Below are 20,756 nucleotides of genomic sequence, written 5' to 3'. Positions count from 1 at the left end.
AAGCGTAATGACTTCCATTTTTCAACTAATCTAATATTCATTTGATTTCATTACATAATACTTTAAATTTTTTTTATTCTTTAATTAACTGATATTCATTTGAAATCTACACTATACTATATTTCTACAATCTAATTCTAATGTTTTTTTTTTTTTTTGGAAATTAACCCTAGAGTACAATGATCATGACAAAAGATGTATCTATCTAATGTGCTCTAATGATTCAAAGAGCGCCATAGAACACGTGGACATTCTCGTGAAATCTCTTTGCATAGCATAATTTGTCGATGCACACGAAACAGGAATTTCAATAAAAGAAAATAGCTTTTAGGACGACCTACAAATACACTATAGTGACGAAGTATCTGCAACTTCAAGCATGACAGGAAGACATAATATCATGCGAAATACCGATTGATATGGTCAATTATTTACAAGAAAATTACAGCGACATGACATTCAGGATTATTTCGAGAAGTCGATTTGGAAGATATAGTACATATATTGATAACAAAATCGATGTTTGAGAAAGAGGTAAAAAAGTAAAAGAAAGGTGTCAAGAGAAAGTTTATCAGTTTTCATAAAATGTTACTGTCGCACAGTAAAGTGTGTTCAATATAAATATATACAAACTTTTAGAGGATAGCACCTGTCTCACGTAGTACATGAACAGGTGGTAAACCTGTCAGGATGATGAGCCAGTAGTGCACCAACAGATACAGGAACAAATGGTGTTATCTTGATCCTGTTTGGCGGCGAGGATAACCTAATGTGTGTACATGTTCTACGTCACACAACAAAGCACGGGTAAAATGTGCACAGTAAAAACATTTTACAGCTGAAGGAGTACCACGTAGAACAGCCTACGACATCATTAAAAGATAGAAGAATGGGATTGAGTGACCATCCCGAAGCACACAGAACAACAAAAAAGCATGGTTAAACTCAAGTGTGGCCACTTGTTGCAAAAATTCGATGTTCGTGATTTCATCTTGGATGATGAAACCTATGTTACATTGTCCCATGCCTCTATCAATGGAAATGTTGGCTTCTATACAACCGAAACCTCTAAAGCTCCATCTAGTGTTAAATTTGCCAAAAAGAAGAAATTTGAAGAGAAAGTGCTTGTTTGGATTGCTATGGCTCCCAAAAGTGTTAGCCAACCGTTGTTGTGTCGATTTGGATTTGCTATTAACGCCCAGACGTACCTGGTACAGTGCATTAGGAATAGACTAACACCGTACATACGTGTCAAAAATCCAGTCGAAATCCGTTGTGAAAAAGGAGCAAAATTGATGTTGTGACGCTTAGCAAGTGATTCATTTTCTCCTGATTTGTTGTACTTAGGGTTAATCTTTTTTCTTTCTTTTTTTTTTCTACTTCGCTTGGAATCTATTTTACTTTTGTTTCCTTTTTGTTTTTCAGATTTCTGCATTACTCAATATATTTTCTATTTCTATATTATATATCTGTTCTATACTACACTACATTCTACTTCCTACACAACTGTTCTACTTAACACTACTTTCTACCTACTTTATATTTTTTTTTTACTTTTTTTATTTTTTTTTACTTTTTTTATTTTTTATTTTTTTTACTTTTTTATATTTTTTATATTTTTTTTACTTTTTATTTTATTATTATTATTATTTTTATTGATTTCTATATTGAGTCTATAACAGTGCATATGTATTGTGTAAAGAAACAGTTGGAATATTAGTATTCTCAACTTTCGATCATTAAGTCTGAGATCTGATACTCGTAACTACCTTTAATTTTTAAAATAAATCAAACCCGTTTGGAAGTGTAGCACCATCATGTGTGAATACATTGACCTGACTTTTTAACACTATGTACTAGATAATTTTATAGTTCTCTCTTGTATTTAAAATCTACAGTCGCTGAAATATTTACTTAATGTGACTGAGAGTCAGTGTGTTTGTCAAAAGTCACCACAAACATTCAGGCACTTGTCCAATTATGATGCTGTTTAAATTCCTCCACACAGAATTCGGGAAGGTGGTCTTTGAACCACTGTTGTACGGTGGCCTTCATTTCATCATCTGTGAAATGTCATCTCATCAAAACCTGTCACCTTAGTGGCTTCTTCAGCAGACCGAAGATGTGAAGGTCCCAACGTGACAGGCCAATGATATAGGAAGGATGACTCAACATTTTTCACTTGAATCGTTGGAACAAGTCCTGTACTACTGGTTCTATATGAAACTTACATGAAACAATTTGAAACATTCTTTGATCTTCTGAGGTTAAGTAATGATGATTTTTGTTTTCTTGAAGAATAGAAGTGTAACAATAATTATTAAATACTGTTATAAACTCAATACAATATAAACTTCATGCAGAAATCTTTCTACTACAGTGATACCTTTGAATAACGGGCATTGATAGGACGTAACTATTTGTCTGTAAATGAAAGTTGACATTCAAGACATGTTCCAATTGTTGGAGGAGTAAAGCAGGAATTCGTTTTGTAAACAAATAGAAGTATCATTGAAGAGATGTGTTTATGTGGGGTTGCAAGGGAAGATACAAGTACCAAGGGAAACAGAAGTAGTGACTTTTTCAGGGAAGAAAAGAAATTTCGTGTAGAATTCTTGGTCTTATAATTGGTTCTCCACCATAGAAAGTGTTGAAGGAGTAACGCCAGGAAGCAATTTAGTTTGGATAGATGTACAAGAAAATGAAGAATGTTGTGTGTGGTGGTTCACCAATTTATTGAGATTGAATTTGAAAGATGTTTTGTAGAGAAGAGAATTTCTGTTTACTTAGCGTGACCACGTTTTATTTTTAAATTGAAGGGAGCATTTTTTGTGCTGAATATGTATAAACTGAGAATAAAGAGCTTACTAAAGCATTAGGGGAAAATAAGACTGCTGAGGCTCCTGTCCTATTATAATACAAACAGTTTTAACAGGATTAAAAAAAAATCTGTCAGTATTATGGAGGTGTCCGTTATTGTGAGGTTTCACTGTACTAGATTCTACAAAACGACTTGTCGTTGAGAATTAGCAAAAGCTTACTATTGAATTTTCAGTAACTACAATTACTACATAAATTATATACACATATATATACACAACATCCTTTGGTCTAATGGATGTAATTTTAGTTCGTGAGGAACTGGAATATTCTGAGGCAAAAAGATAGGTAATAAAGATGTATTTAATCTTAACATAATACTTAACCCTTCTGCAAAATGACAACCTAAAGGATTGAAAAAGATGAAATATTTCTCAAAAGTCGCCGAGTTGAGAGTCCGTCAAATTACCCGAAATCATAACTGCAGACAATTGATACAGAAAATCCGAGACACAGACGTCAAAGAGAAATATCGAAGACTTACAAATACAAAATACAGATAAGGACATTAAAGCGAATTGATAAAACGAAAGATATATTATGTTGAGAAATGCTTATCTTTTTACCTCAATTCCTCTTTAGAGGAAGCACTCTCGCTCTTCGTCGCACCAAGGAATGCAGCAGCAGCAGGGACAAAAATAAAACTTGAAGCAGCGGCCACACTGAGATTCATGGCGAAGATGAAGTAAGTTTGGAGGAAGATCCCTGTTTCCATACTGTCTTTCCCACCTTCTTCTTCTTTCCTCTCGTTGATCTAAAATGAACAAAAATATAAAAATAATGAGGATTTGAATTATTATATTTTATACAATTTAAATAGCATTATTTCTAATTTCAGTTTTTGTACTTGGGTTCATCTGGGAACTATTAGTACTCATGGGGACTAATGATATTTAGAGGGAGGTTACACGTTGAATACAATATTATATAAGGCTTTTTGCGTGCAAAATGGAGCTACTGTCTCAAGTCTTTGGGTATATAAGTCGCAGCGTGTTCGGCGTAAGGCCATTTCACAGTTGATAATTGAAGCTAGTAGATGTATAAGTTATGGGATTCTTGCAATTAGAAGTAAGTGGATACTTTCAAATATCTAGGATCAATATTAATAGACGGAAACCATATTCACGAAGAAATTAAATGTCGACTAAAACCAGGGAATTCGTACTTATTCAGTTCAAAATCTATATTTATTTATTATTCAGTTCAAAATCTCTTGTCGTCGCGAATTCTGTCCAGGAATTTGAAACTTAAAATATATAAAATGATAATCATACCTGTTGTGCTGTATGGTTGCGAAACATGGTCGCTTACTCTGAGGGAAGAACGTAGATTGAAAGTATTTGAGAACAAGATCCTAAGAAGAATATTCGGACACAAGAGGAACGGAAAAGGGGAATGGCGGAAACTTCATAACGAGGAAGTACATAATTTATGCGATTTACCAAACATTGTTAGGGTCATCAAATCTAAGAGGGTCAGGTGGACAGGTCATGTAGCCAGGCTGGAAGAAAGCAGGAACGCTTTCAAAGTCTTGACTGGAAGATCAACCGGAAAACGACCATTAGAAAGACTTAGGCGCAGATAGGAGGGCAATATTAAAATGGATCTCGCAGAAATAGGAATATAAAGTAGAAACTGAATTCAGTTGGTTAAGGATAGGAGTCAGTGCAAAGCTTCTGTGAACGTGGCATTGAACCTCCGGGTTCAATAGGCCATAAAGTAAGTTAGTTAGACGTAAGGTACTGCACCGTTAAGATAAGTGAACTTCCCGCAAAACTGCGCTACATTTTACAATTTTATTTCAGTAAAGGCGTAAATATTGCACAGACCTTTTAAGAAATTTGTGCTATTTATGGGCAAGATAAGATAACAATCACTTTCTTTGTGGAAACTTTTATATCCAAGATGCTCCTCACAGTAGGCATCCAATCATACAAAAAATGGGTGATATTCGGGCAAAAGTCGAGTAAGACCGACATATAAGTAGTCATGGCTTCGCTAATGACCTAAACATTTATAATCAAACTACCGTGTTCACTTGCGTAATAGTAGCACTTTTTGTATCATTTTTTAAATGTGAAAATCCAACTGCGACTATTAAACGAGAAAAACTGCCATTTTCTTATTGCTATGATCAAGACAATTTCGAATTTTGATACGTACAACATTGTGTCAACAAAAAATGGAGGGTGGAAGAAATAGGTTGCTTGATCTCTGTTGACAGATGGGTCACGATGTTACGTGTCAGTAAACACGAAAAGTTCTTTTGCAATTTCGAAGGAAGTCTCGTTCACAAAGAGAAAACTTAAATGAAATATATATAATTTGAACAATATATATATAATTTGAAATAAATAAATAAATATAGACAACTAGACTTGTTTGCCACAAAAAGTTGCAATCTACTGGACTAGGTATGAATTAGTTGCATTTCAGTTCAACGGACAGCATCAGTAATCAGTGCTATAAGATGGTTTCACCGTGTAACCAAGTAAACATTTGTATACTGGTACATAAAAGATTAACTCATAAAGATTAATGATCATAACTCTTATGGTGATAACACTAATTTGTACAGATTAAAATATCAAAATAACTTACACCAATTGTCGCATGGGTTCGCTTCTAAGCACAAACAAGCCGAAAACGGGGCGACAACTAAGCTAGCTGCACAACTGATGACGCAACAGAGTCTACTTCGCCAAGATACAGGATATGGATATGGCGGTTCCTGTAAAAATATGTTCGGAACTGGGTGTTCCCTCAGGCTATCATCATCGACTTCCCGCTGTTTTCTTGGTCTTGGTTCCTGTCGCCGTTCGTGCTATAATAAAACAATAGAAATGTAATGAGGATAGAGAAGCATTATTTATTATTTTTGAAATTTCATATAGAAAACTATATATAATGATAATTCTAAGCTACTTAGTTTCGTAAAAAGAAAAAAAAAATCAGTATCAGTGATGTCATTCAGCTAGTTCGCACTGATTCGCCCGAACTGGTTGTTAAAATCGCCTCTCCACCTCTAGAGCTAATAGAGGAGCACTTATGAAAAAGAAAGAAAAAATTAGTATTGTTCTTGAGAATCTAATATATTTATTTTCCTTTCCTTTCCAGCTTTCAGAGATGATTAACATCACATTAAAAATTTTTCAAGTGTTTGTAGATAGTCAAGGTTTTCCTAAAGCAGAAATTCATCAAATCATCAAGGAGGCAAGAAAAATAATTAAAGTTATTGTTGAGAGTTCCGCATTCAGTTTAATAAACAACATAACTACAGATAAAAGAAACTCCCTCCTTGCTGAAACTCGCATCTCACCTCTGAGAATAACTTCTTGTAGGAAAGCCTTTAGAAGAATGGGATGCAACGCACTGGTAAAAACGTGGTTACACCAAGGGTATTATACACGTGCCGATTGTTGGGTTAAAAAGAAAGCAACATCCGAGTATTCTAAACATCGACTTTAATTCTAGGCTTATCTCAATACCGGCGAGTTTTGCAAACTAAATATTCAAATAAGCATTTGCATGACTTCAATCTAATACTGTTATTAGTATCATTGGAATCAATCAATAAATAAATAATAAATCAGCTTACCTCCTTGATCTCCTCCACGAAAACTTCTTTGACCATCGTCTCACGCTCCATCTGCGAGGTCCCAGGAGGAGAGATGGGATGACTTCGTTCCTCAGTTGGTGGTGGAGTGGTCCGTCTTTGTGTTACTTCCTCCTACGAAATATAAATCAAGTTATTTTAGTTCCAGTTCAAATCTGTTTCATCAATGACTCATCTTACTTGTAACAATACCCCTGTACTTTTATTTTCTACCTAATATCTCTAGTTGCATATAAACATCATTAACAGCTGGGAATTCAATAGTACATATATAAAGAGTGTTTGTGTCCACAATAAGTACAATCTCCTACTTCAAGTGAATTTTGCCACATGTGTAGTATGATTTCTTCCAGCATATTAAAAACAGTCATTTATTATTTGTAAAGAACGACATTATTCCGTTCATTTCCGTGGATCTATCGATTTGTCTTCTCCATCGGAGTAAATCTGTCTTCAACATTGGGGGGAACGGGTAAGACAGTTCATTTTTTAAGCAGATTTGAGGCTTATTCTGGAAGGGGGGATGGGAGATGAGACTCATATTACGGTAGATGAATTTGATTTCCGAGGTGAACCTGTTGTGTATTATACAGCAAGAAACATCAATTTCATCTCACTTTTTTTTGTAGTAGACACAAATAGTATCACATTTCTCCCCCCCTCCAAAAAAACACAATCGGATTATTGGGGGCACATTTCCCCCAGCTTCAAGATTGAGAGGGATTTGTGCCAATGGTCTTATCTTTGGACAATATTTTAGTTAAATAAAAATAAAAATTTAAGAGTTCATGATAATTTAGGGCTATATCTCATTAGGGCTATGTCATAATGAAAAGCTTAATGGAGGGTTATTTTAACATGTTTTAACTCATTAAGTTCTGGTACAGAATAAATTTTTAACTTTATAAATTAATTATTTTTTCCCTCCATTCTCTCAAAAACTACGCATGACCTTTTAAAATCACACATATCATTTTGTTCTATCGATTGGTATATTTCTCATCTGTGAACATTTTTTTCATTAAACGCTAAGAGTATTCTAGAATTGGGTTAAGGTACGTTTCATTAGTGGATATGCTTTATTTCTGTGACAGGAGGTTAAAACTATAAATATGGATGACAATTTCACATCTTCCTTTTCAGAGAGGTAGCAGCGAAATAAAAAAAAAAAAAAACTGAGTTAAACTATGTCCTAACCAACTATTAAATTAAACTCCGGAATGTGTCTAAATACCAGCTGTCAATACCGAAATTTTCAATGGAAATCTCCATCTTCTTCAGAAGCTTATTTATTTACATAAACACACACTGCTCTTTTCAATCACCCTTTATAGTTTCCATCACATAATTTAAAAAAAATATATATTTCAGATATGGCTAAGCTTACATCTAACATTGGATAGTTTGTAGCAAATATGGTAATTTATAATACATTAAGGTTTCTGTTTCAATTAATTATTGGGGTTTCATCTGTGTTGTGAGAATTTTTTCTTTTTATCTGTGTAGTTATGTTTCCTGGTAATATGGTGAAAAATAAAAATAAAATCAATTAGTTCAGAAAAAAGTTTGTATTAACTAATAAAGCTCAGCTGATAATATTACTTTCCCTGATAGCTCGAAATAGTAGATATGATTTGCTTCAAACTTTTCAATCTGCAAAGAATATTTGGGTCGTGATTTTCTTGATGCAACGATCCATTATACGCTGAAGAAGATGGTGACTTGCATTGAATATTTCGGCATTAACGCATAGTTACACGCATTCCTGAATTTAAATTAAGAATTGTGAGCGTCAATTTAGTTTCTTCGGAAGTTCTATCTTAATATCTTCACATAAACAATTTAAACCTTTTGTCACAACTTTTACGCTTAGAGTTAGTACAAAGAGAAAAAATAAACTTATAAATTTCATAATTATAAATAAATAAAAATAAGAAACTTCCTATTGATTAAAAATTAATTTCTATTTTGTTGTCTTACCGTTTCGCTTTGTCTCCGCCGGAAGATGAAGCTTCTTATCCTGTGGAACCTGGAAAGTCTAAGATAAAAAAGTAATTAGAATTCGTGTGAACATAAATACAATTTAGTACACTAACAAATAATAAAATAAATTAGTTTAGTGTAAGTAATTTCAATTAAGTTTTTGAGTCTTATTACATCATTAATATAATTCTCAGGTTTCTAACAAGCTGGGCATGAGAAATACTACGGTCGTTAAAAGTGCATAACCCAAACCATTTTCAGAAGAATATATATGAACAAATAAGACTTTGAAGTATTACCTGGAACGGGGAGGCGGTCGAACAACTGGACCGTACACACGCTTAGTTCTTCTGTCTTCCATGACGGTCGATTCTCCAGTTGTTTCTTCTTCCTCCCTGTGGCTGCCAACTTCCTCCTCGGTGCGTGAGTGCAGTCCATCCTCCATTTGAGATGCAACCTCAGCTACACCTGATTCCACCAAATCTTCTCCAGCTGTAATGGCCTGTGTTGCCCGTCTCTTGAACTGGAGTAAGCGCCACAGGTAACATAGACATTTGAAGAAAATGGTCAGTGGCGATTCTTCAGGAGGAATACCACTGAAATCGTGTTCTGGTAAGTCCACGATGTTCCATGGCATCCCCACCTGAATCGTCTGCCAAGTAACCAGGCGGGGTGTAGGTACTCCTATTGCAGTTGCTATTATCAGCAGGCTTCTGATACGTTCGGCTTCAGAAACGCTAACAATAGCCAAAAATGATACAGGTGTATAACCAAGAATCATTCTCAGCCACGATACAGACATGGACTGAGGATGTGACGGTAACACTGAGGTTGTCTCAAAAGGAAAAAGATAACTCTCAACACTACTCTCTGCTGTTAGATCCTAATTCAAAGAAAGAGAAAACAGAGGTAAGTCACATTAACTGGATAACCATCAATAATATATGTAAACACAATAGAATTCTTTTAAAAAAATCTAGTTGGACCAAAAGATAAATTAGAATACGAGTTATGAGTAATCACTTCAGCTCACGAGCTGCTGCCAGCCTGTGCATCTTCTTCCGATGTGATTTTATCGGAGGTTGAACCTTGTAACTCAAATAACTCTCCGAGTGTCTACACCTGTACTCCCATTTGTAATGGAAACCAGGGCTACGCCTATCGAAGACATACATAGCAAAGCCGGAAAGAAGTGACAACTGAAAAACAAATATTCTTAAAGAATTTTTGAAAGAAATTAGAAGTACAGTGGCGTATGTAAGGAAAAGTTCCAGAATGGATGACTCACTCGTTTTTTTCCATCACGTAGTGGACATTCTCTTTACAGGTGATAGTGCTGTCTGCTAGGTTGGTAGTCTGTTAATTGTTTATAGTGGGTAACACATAAGTGTCTAGAGATTGTATTGTTCGTACCGAAGGCGTGCTGTTCTTTTTCTACTCTCGTTGAAGGGCAATAATAGTGACTATGCTTGGGAAAAGAATTTCATAGGAAATACACGCACAAATAAAGATTCTGAGTGAAGAAGGCTACAGTACTCGCCAAATTTCTGCCAGATTGGGTTGGTACAAAAAACAGTTGCCAGAGCAATAAGTAAAAGTAAGTTTCAAACCACTGGAAATTATGGAAAAAGCTGGAAAAAGCCAAAAGGACGTCAAAAGTGCACAACTAAGCGTATGGATGATGCCATACTTTTGGCAGGAAAGAAGTCACCCAGAAGATCAGCCAAAGCAATCCAGGCTGGCTTGCTAAAAGATAGGAATCTACCTAACCGAAGGACAATCCGCAGGAGGTTATTATGTGCCAATTTCAAATCTTATAAGATTGCCAAAAAGCCGAAATTGCCGACCAAGAACATTGCCGATTCATTGACATTTTGTAAAAAGTATCAGGGATGAGCTGCTGAACAATAGAGAAGAGTTATGCTTTCGGCAGAGACCCAAGTATTGCAATTTTATACCTTTTGTAGACACATACGATGCCTTCCAATACAAGGGATTTTCAACGCTACATCATTCCCACCGTAAAGAATTCTACAATCATGGTCTGAGTGACATTTCTCCTAAAGAGTTGTGGTTCATGCCTGAAAGGATATTAATGAATGGAACTGTCTTTCTCGATATGCTTAACGAGTAGTTACCTATGGAGATCAACCAGTGCACCCACTTCCAACATGATGGAGTTGTTGGGTAATTTTAAAGCGGAAAGTGGCTGAACGAAACTTCAGTTCAGTTTCTCAATTAAGAAAAGCTATAAAACACGTCTAGGTTACAGAAATTTCACCAGAATACTGCGAAAAATTGTATCTTTCCATGCCTTCTCGTATCTAAGCTGCGTTAAAAAAAATAAATAAAAGTTTCCACACCAAATATTGAACTCGCTTTCAAGCGTGTATACTTCACTGTGTTTCTATCACTGAAATGTATCCTTTGTATGTGTTTTTAACCTGAAATGTATCTTTATATCAATGTACATCCGTATTTAAATGAGAATATTCTTGTGTATTCATAAGCATGATACTTATTTGTGGTGAGTCATCCATTCTGGCCAATATATCGTGTTTCATAACAAGTACAACGTTTGAGAGGTGCTTCCTAACACAACATTCATAAGGACCTATGGAGAAAGTTGCTTAGATTCACAGCTAGGACTGTCTCAAAGTGAAAAAGCTACAATGTAACAAGAGAAACCATGAAGTGGTGCTACATATGAGTGTAAAAGAAGCCACATGCCATTCAATAATGCATTATTTCAGTAATATGCGAGGTGTACGCAAGGTATTCCCTCACAACATAAATTCCAGACATGCTACAAACAGAATTTTTAGATATACTGTGACTTAAAAGGTGCATCTAAGTAGGCAAAAGGTAAGCTTTGACAACAGTAAATACGAAATGCGTAAGCCGGACGTCTGAAGTATTAGGGAACCCCAGCTCTGCGGTTCCTCGTGTTGGGAATAATGTATGCTAAGATGAGATCTGCCACAGTATATTTCACGTATTTTTTTTAATACATATAAGCGTCAAATGATATATCACCTTCTGAGCGTTGACGGTGTTGTTTTGAGCACCCTATATATATGAAAATCACACTTGTCCTGAAATTATATGAAATAGAGTCCTTGAATCCCCCCTGATTATATTCTGCGTATGCCACTGGAAAAATATATTTAACAACTACTGAATATAATAAATAAAATGTTTGAATAAGAATTACATATTCATATTAAATACAGTAAACCCTTGGGTCCCTAATTTAATCCGTTTCGTAAGCTGTTTTTGAATGGTTAATTTGAACCTTTTCCAGTTTGAACAAATAGTTAAGGGAGGAGATAGAACCTATTCTTGGGACGCTGAAGTGATTAAAAACTAATTTTTTTTTTATTGAAATTAATGTAAATATACACAACAATTGATCTATTCTGGCCGAAGAAACATGCTATGTATATTTTTTTTAACTTTTTACCTTTTTAAATATTTTTTGTGATGAAGAATATAAATGAAAATACTCTTAAATTATCCTAACTAGATATAATGAAAACTAAAATACAAAAAAGTGCAAAGAAATTTTTGAACACCACACAACGACAAATAATGTTTATGACGAATGCTTGAAAGCACTACTGATAGCGTGCATACAAGTGTGTGTTCATAGCCCGAAATATCGTTCGTGAACCGATTTTTGCACGAATAGAGGGATTCGTGAACTGTGGTCCACTGTATTAAATAAACGAAATATTATTAAACAAACAAGTTTCGTGTGAAACTACGGTAGACTTCCAAATTATACAATTTAATTCTTAAACTTGAAGTAGTACCTCTATAACTACTGGTTCCAACAGAGGAATAAGATCAAAAATAAGACCTGTTCCTCCATCCATATCAAAAAGCCATTATTTGCTATCTCTTACTGCTTTTGTTCTATGGAGAGTCCTATTAAAACCGGAAGTACTTGTAAATTTCAACCACTCTCGGTTTTCGTAGTGTTGTTGGTAGTGATAGCACATTCCCTTGAGACGATGAATCGATTGCAAAAAAAAAAAAAAAAAACTTTGTCGCTATCTATTACTGTTTTGGTTCTATGGTGATCAGCGTTGAAACCGGAAATATTAGACTTTTACCACTTCTGATTTGAACAGAGAATTAACAGAGGAGATGGAACTTATTCTTGCACGCTGAAGTGATTGAAAAAAAAAACTGTTCTCGACGTCTTTTATCGTTTTTGCTTTATTGAAGACAATATTAAAACCGGAAGTATTAGTAATTTCAACCACTTGTGGTTTTGGTAGAGTGTTGTGGGTTGTGACGGTATATTTTCTTAAGACGATGATCGATTTCAGAAAACCGCTTGTTGCTGTCTATTACCATTTTTGTTCTATGGCAACCAACGTTGAAACAGGAAATGGTTAATTTGAACCTCTTCCGGTTTGAACAAAGAGTTAAGGGAGGAGATATAACCTATTCTTGGGACGCTGAAATGATTGAGAAACATTGCTTTTTGATATCTCTTACCGTTTTTGCTCTGATATCTTTCGACAGACACACGGACAAAATTGTTGTATAAGACTCCGACATTTATGCACAGCATAGTATGGAAGTCTGATAATTCGTTCATATAAAGTTACATTTATTTTCGTAAATATTAAAATAAAAATTACAAGGTACTAAAGCAGTAGAAACTTCGATGCAGACATACCTCAGACGCAGTACTCCAGCTACTACTGTCTTCAGTGATACCTTCGTCACTTTCTTCTGTCAAATCCGGGTTCTTCTTTTCTAACGTCATATCCGTGTAATCGATGGAGTAGAAGCTTTCTGATGAATCAGAACTATTCTCCTAAAATAATAATAATAATAATAATAATAATAATAATAATAATAATAATAATAATAATAATAATAATAATAATAATAATGTAGAAAATTATATACATTTAAAATTCTACAGCGTTAACGTCTATTCAAAGTCTATACTCATTTTCTTAAAGTTAATCTGTATTTATATAAGTTTTAAGTACAAGGTATCCCTATAAACTTTTAAAGTACAGCTGCCTCCCTTTAAAATATTACCATGATATAACAACACTGGAAACACCTTTGTCCAAGCTTCTTGTTCGTGCCTATTTAAGCTGGTTTGATGCAGTCTGTATCTGGGTAAGCCTGCGACAAATGTATGTAATTTGAAGTCATCGTACGAAACACACATATCGAAATAGGGCAATATCCTAACCTAAGCTTTGTTACAAATTGGATAAAACTTTGATTGAAACGTTGCAGATATGGATGCAGAAGTGTTGACGATGATACAGGATCAGAACTCCAATGAACGTCAAGGAATGAGGCGAACATGGGAAAATATCGTTGAAATTTGATAAACATATAACTTCACAGCAAATGTCTCTGATTTTTTAACAGAACAGTAAAAAAGCCAATAAGAAAGAGTAATGTGAGTATTTGGTGCTACTACAGTACGGGACAACACCTTTCTAAAGTACATTGTGGCGGTCGATCAAACCTGACGTTCAAAAGTTTCGTACAGCCATTTCACACTATATGCATTTGTCGAACGTTTATTCAAATACAAATTGCATAAAACTGATTTAAACAGGCATTAATAAAAAGCTTAGACAAAAGTATTTGCAGTGTTATCATTTCACGTTTTTTTAAGTTCAATTGAGTTGATTTGAGTTTAACGTCCCTTCCAGCAGCGAGGCTATATGAGACGGGACCTACTGATTAACGTGGAATCCGAAACACAGAAGCTCCCGCCGGAAATCGAACCCGGGTCTTCCTTGCTTAAGTTCGAGTACTTCATAGGCGCGTTACTTTGTAATATTGAACCTTAGCTGCACCAATCACTTACATCCGTAATAATGTACTTAGAAATTTTAAAAATGCGAGTAAGTAACTTAAAATAAATTTAAATATCTCTGACAATAAAATTTATCATCTAATTACCTCTGTACAAACATCTATAAATTTTATTTGATTAATATTTTTAGAATTATAAATAAATAAATAAATCTTTAAGGTTTGATCATTGATATACGTAGAGGAAAGAAATGTAAGTGGCAACATTGAAGAAATTTAACCATTTTGTTTTAAGAGAAACTACGTATGTTCAAATATATCAGAGAAAGAGCTTATCTATATTTGTACACTAATTGTTAAATATTTGAATAGTAACACCAGGATATGAGACCCAGGTTCGATCACAGATCATGTGAACGTACGGTAGATAACATCGTATCCATAGTTTCACGTTTCCTCCCGCATTTTCATTCCACCAATTCTTACATAATCATTCAGTTTCATTTATCATCCGTCCTTTACTCTAAAGAGCATAATCATTGGGCGTAAAACTAAAATTCATTTCAGTTTTTAAAATGATAACAATAATAATAAAGTTCCAGTCTAAATATTGCATAAACAAAAACATGTATTATTTAATAGTTGATTCATATGAAAGAAATCATTTTAAAATATCAAAAGAAATTTCATTTATTTTTCATACCGGTAATCGTAAGGTCAAAATTTAGAAGCTAGCAAGGCAGTAGAAACATTGTGATAAGCAATAAAATCTCAGAGAAAGAGTATCGAAATTAATGAAGTCATGAAATAAGCTACGGTTATATGTATAATACGGATGTCAAAGAAATTTTAAATCTTCAGTTTAACAATATACTGTATCGAGTTAAGCAGACGAGTTGAGTTCAGTTGATTTTGAGTTTAACGCCCCTTTCAGCGGCGAGGCTATATGAGACGGGACCTACTGAATCCGAACATGAGCTCCCGCCGGGAACCGAACTCGGGTCTCCCACGCTAAAGACGCGTACGCTAACCACGAAGGAGCTCAAGCAGACAACTTGAATATTATAGTAAGACTATCCATGGCTTTGGATTGATTATTTTAACAAAAGAAACACTGATCAAAGCTTAAAACACAATTTATTTTAAATTATAATTTGTAACGGTTTCGGTTATCTAACATCCTTTTTCAGAGAATATCGGAAAATTGAATAGTATGTATCATTTATTGAAAATAATAAAAAGTGTATCAAGAAAAATCTATTTGACGATTCTAATTGAGGTTTCAATTCTTCATTTATACGATAATTTTGGAGAGAAATTTTCAGGAAAGTCATTTGTTACTTCTCCTTTAAGTTATACTTTCGGAAAGACTATACACCTAACATGCAGTAGTACAATATGTAGCATCGCAGTATTTGCTACGACTACGTTGCATAGCTCTCAATATATCGTACACGTTTTCTTCGTTTCGTATGGATAGTCTACCATTTTCTTATAGTTCTTTATCGATCTAGTCTCCGTAAATTTCTCAATTATCACTCCATGGCAATTAGGAACCTGTGTACCTACAAATCTAATGGGAAACTGGTCTTTCACTGTCACCATGCTCACGACGTAACATCATTCTGAACTCACTCGTTAAGACACGGTCTCAATCATTTAAAGGCGATGAGCAACAATGAACAGCAAAGAGATAGAGACATCTTTTCGTCTCAAGGTTACCAACCTGATAGCTCGCGGAAGCAATCTACTCACAATAAAGGATTACCAATCTTTGCAGAAAGCATTACTCGCAGCACACAGAATACAGTCTCTGAACATATAGGTGAATACCTACTTTTCGAGCATATGTTTATATATGGTTTGTACAATCCATTTATCGTGGAGTTTATCACAATATTTAAATTTACATATGATTACCTACTGCAATAGTCGCCACACACACACACAAAAAAAAGAACCATATAAACTAATTTTAAAGAAAGATAAAAATATCACTAACATTTTCGGTTAATACATTTCACCTTACTATTGTCATTAAATCACATATCATACAGTCTTGAACAATCTAAGTGTACTGACCTCAACATCAGGTGTCACAAGATCCATTTGCAACTGCAGAATGGATGCGCTTATATCCAACCTTGACCTGTATATGGTCTCTGTGAAACGCTCTTCCTCCTCTGTCAAGTAATCCACGAAGTTAATGCCTCTGGCAATGAACTCGTCAACCTGAAAGAGGAAATAAATAAACAATGTGTACAAAGCTTTTTGTTTATAAATTATAATATACAGGGTGTAACAAAAAGGTACTGCAAAGTTTCAGCCGCCTAATGGTGTGAAACAGTCACATTCTGGTCGCTCCTTAATGTGACTCAATTTAAACTTCAATAACTCAGACTATAATTAAGCTACGAGGATAATTTTAGTAGCAATGTGTTCCTGAAGGATGAAGGTTTCCGTCTATATGTATTTTATGAGTGTACCCCCAAAGGGGAAGGAATGCCATCCCCAAATTTCTTATGCAAAAAATAAAAGTACACGTACTTGCCCTCTCCTGTCTGCCGTGGTATCCACCACATACTTAAAATACATATCGGCGGAAAGCCTCGTCCTCCAGAGATACATAGATACCAAAATTAAATTCCTAGCTTAATTAGGGTCTGAGTTACTGAGGTTTAAGTTGAGTCACATTAAAGAGCGACCAGAATGTAGCTATTTCACACCATTAGGCGGCTCAATTACCAATCTATATTTGTTATTTCCATATGACCTACAATTATGTCCGAGAATCTAGATGTTATGGGAAAAATCATACAACTTTTTTCTTTCGGACAATTCTTTCCGGATTTGGTTCAATATTTGCTACATTTACTCTCACATAAAGCTCAGCATTCAGAAGATTTGTAAGTTGGTTTTCAAGAAAGAAAGCATGTAAAATGCTAATACATAAAAGTAAGTGCTACAGAACGGAACCAGATGTTTCAATGTCTTTCCACCTACAGGATTCCTACAGATTTTTGTAAAGTGTTTTCCCTTACTTTTACTAACAAATGATTATCTATTTCTCTGACAAAAGTTTGTTTAATTTCTCCACTTTTTCGTATCCCCAGTAGTTTAATTAGATACCTAAACTCTCAGAACTGGAAAATTCTTTTTCTAGCTAAAATCAAATAATGCGACATGCAAGCCAAAATTATGTGTCGTTTCGCGACAGTACAAAACAAATAACAAAGTATTAACCTAATTTACATTGTTTGACTTTGGACTTCAAGGTATAACTACAAAATCTCAAGCTTCTATATTCGTTTTTCATATATTCGTCTGTGAAAGAAAGTTCTTTTTAATACTATCCTGAAATGATTGATTTCACCATAGAGGTATTTAATAAAGATTTTGTTTACATGTTGTGTATTCATCTCTAGTGGAAGGATGCTCCCTTTGCAGACTCTACTATATGGAAGTGGATTGTGTGTCAACTGAAAATATGTCAACTATCTGAGAAAACTGCTCTTTGAAGATGTCCGTAACCTTAGAAAAGTTTCACATTGTATCGTGGAAAAAACTTTGACAAATCACGTTAGACTCTTCGACAGCTGGATAAAGAGAAGATGGTCTCTCGGATGTGAAGAAGGCTTTTCACAAGGTAAGAATATGAAGGGGTTCCTTATCCACTCTGCTTCAGTGACTTCTGTCCGTTTTGAAACTGAAAGATACCGGTACGTTGCGACACAGATATTTTCAGTCCAGAAGTCCCCTCGGAACTGAAATTTTTCCAGTGTCTAAAACACACCCTAGAAAAATAGTTCTCAGACGCTTTTGATAGCGACATACAAAGATTGCAACGACGTCTAGAAGTGAACGGGAATTATCCTTTGAAAACTGACAGCAGCATATATATCTCTCTCGAAAATAAAAACTGCAAGAATTATGGGGAAATGGCGTGTAATTTTGGTACGCACCTCATATCGTAGAATTTTTATTATATGTACTCTTTTAGAGGAAGATAGACTTATGGTTTATATCTATAAATAAATGATTTAATTACTGTCAGAGAAAATTGTACATGGAACGAGAGAAATGACTGTCAGAGTTCAGGAAGAGGCCCTATGAAACCACAATCAGTCAATATATGACGTGACAAACGTACTTTGACTCTCTCAAGGATTAGTTTACGCTGTCTTAATGGAAGATTTTTAGATGCAAGGTGTATGAGTACGTTTTTCCCAAGAAGTTAACCAATGAGTAACAGGAAGAGTGATTGCAGTGGTCAATGGAGAAATAATTAGCAGGTGAACGAGGATCCATATCTTTTGAACAAGGTGATTGATTAATTACTGGAAGTTTAATGGGAACGTCAGCAGCAACATTATTTGCTCCAATAAAGGTTCGGCCAATGACTGACACTTTCTGTACATTAAAAATTCAAAATAAAACTCTAAAAACTGAAGTTTAAGTATAAAATGACAAAATAAGAGATTAAAAGAAACTATAAAAATTAAAACAGAGTCGGTGAAATGGCTAAAAGAATGAATGACAAAATTGTAAAATATATATTAAAAAATAAGTAAAAATAAGAATAACAATAACATGTAACAGGAAAAATTTAAAAACGGAATTATTCTACATAATCTGATTAACTCCTAAAGTTAACTGACGTCTGAGTATTGTGAACATTCTACTAGAACCTGTCAAATATTCCGTGGGACGATACGATATAGTCTACACAGTACGAAAGGTTAGCATCAGTCACTAAATAGAAATGAGTGAGATGAAAGTGTCCAATACCCGAGCCTTCATCATGGTGTTTCCTGTACAATCCAAACGACAGTCGTTCCTTACCCTGAGTGTTGGAAGATTTCTTCAATAGAACAGTTATTCAAAGAATGGAGATTCACTTCAACTAACGAAATCAAGACTATGTGACACGTATTCTGAAGGAGATGACAAAGATTCCATCCGGAACCGTTGTGACAAGTGTCATGAACGTTGATAGAAGTACGTCACTGTCCAAGGTGGTGCTCTGCAAGAAGGTGTATAGTATGCGCAACTAACTGAATGTCCATTCTTTGCACGGCGAACTGTTTCCCTTGCTTCAGAAAACACAATTTTTAATGAAAATGTAATGATCAAATAAACATAAAATGCTCCATTTTTAGCATAAATTTTGAACCACTGACATGGGGAGTTATGCTGGAACATATATACACGCACATACATCCGTTTTTATATATAGCGAGATTACTCCCGTAACCCCTGTTATGTAGGCATTCATTACCATGTTTTAAGTTACGAAGTAATTTGTTAGGGGATGTTGTTAAATTTATGAAAGACGTAACTCCCTTCCTACCCCTTTAAATATGGTCCAGGTGTTCCAGAGTTAAGCTGATACATACACACATATTTTTATTTATATAGATAGAGGTCTTCTTTTAATTACTGGTACTATTTTCTAAATTAATTATAATGTGAATCAGCTAACCTGACTGTGAACATTGCTGGTGCCTGGCTCGTGTCCCTCAAGCACACGCCGAAGTCTTTCTCCTTCTGCCAGGACACTTTGGGTCGTCTCTTCCAGTCGTCTGCGAGCAGACGAAATCTCTTGAAGCACTCGATTCATCTTCTCCATTGCTGTCCTATCTGTAAAGAAAGGTAATAACACGTTAGGAAAATTATGCTCATTTTGGAACAACTTAGGTACGCAAATTAGATTTATATCTTGCGAGAGTAAAAATCATGCAATCCAATGGATCGTTTAAAAAAAAAAAAAAAAAAAAAAGACTATCGGAATCTTATTTGCGCTCCTGTGCTGAGTCTTATTTCTAGAGAAGTCTACCAGTATCTACAACATCCGTTAGTGACCTTTTTTTTTTTATTTTGTGTTATACCATTTGTTATAACAGTTACTTTTTGTACAATACAACTGCTTGACTGATGACTCAAATGTTAATTTCATGTTGTTCTTATGACTCACCTCAAAGGTACAGCACTATACTTTAGCGTGTCAGAAAATATCTGCTACTTGACTGCCCTTTTTATTTTAAGAAGTATTTATGAAAAGTTTAAATCTCTTGTTTTGAGATTACACACATTGTTTATTATTATTATTATTATTATTATTATTATTATTATTATTATTATTATTATTATTATTATTATTATTATTATTATTATTTAAATATAAAATAAAGGTATACTATTTCAGAAATAAATATAAAAATAAATAAATAAATAAACAAATAAATAAAGATAACCTGTCTTCACTTCTCTTTTAGGAATAACAGATTAAAATGTTATAGTCAAGTAACTGAAATGATGAACAATAAACTTATTTCATTTACAATTTAAACTTTTATGGATACTAGCAAATTGGAGAGCATAATAGATGAATTGTTAACAGTTTCTGTAGGATAACATTTTTATTTATTTAGCAGTTGTTATTAGTTGATAATCGATAACGTTTCATTGA

General features: G+C 34.4%; 1 protein-coding gene across 1 annotated transcript; it reads right to left on the bottom strand.

The window, feature by feature from the left end:
- Nucleotides 1-2,059: 2,059 nt before the first annotated feature.
- LOC145670054 (uncharacterized) lies at nucleotides 2,060-19,916 on the bottom strand. Its single transcript, XM_081738405.1, has 8 exons — nucleotides 19,770-19,916; nucleotides 16,370-16,519; nucleotides 13,173-13,313; nucleotides 8,779-9,362; nucleotides 8,477-8,534; nucleotides 6,479-6,610; nucleotides 5,482-5,704; nucleotides 2,060-2,226 (listed from the first exon to the last, which is right to left on the bottom strand). The coding sequence occupies exons 1-8, from the start codon at nucleotides 19,914-19,916 to the stop codon at nucleotides 2,060-2,062; spliced, it is 1,602 nt and encodes a 533-aa protein (XP_081594531.1).
- Between the last annotated feature and the right edge of the window lie 840 nt (nucleotides 19,917-20,756).

The sequence above is a fragment of the Thermobia domestica genome, chromosome 14, assembly GCF_964235325.1.
Source record: "Thermobia domestica chromosome 14, izTheDome1.hap1.1, whole genome shotgun sequence".
Taxonomy (NCBI): domain Eukaryota; kingdom Metazoa; phylum Arthropoda; class Insecta; order Zygentoma; family Lepismatidae; genus Thermobia; species Thermobia domestica.
This window is presented reverse-complemented; position numbering and strand designations above follow the sequence as displayed.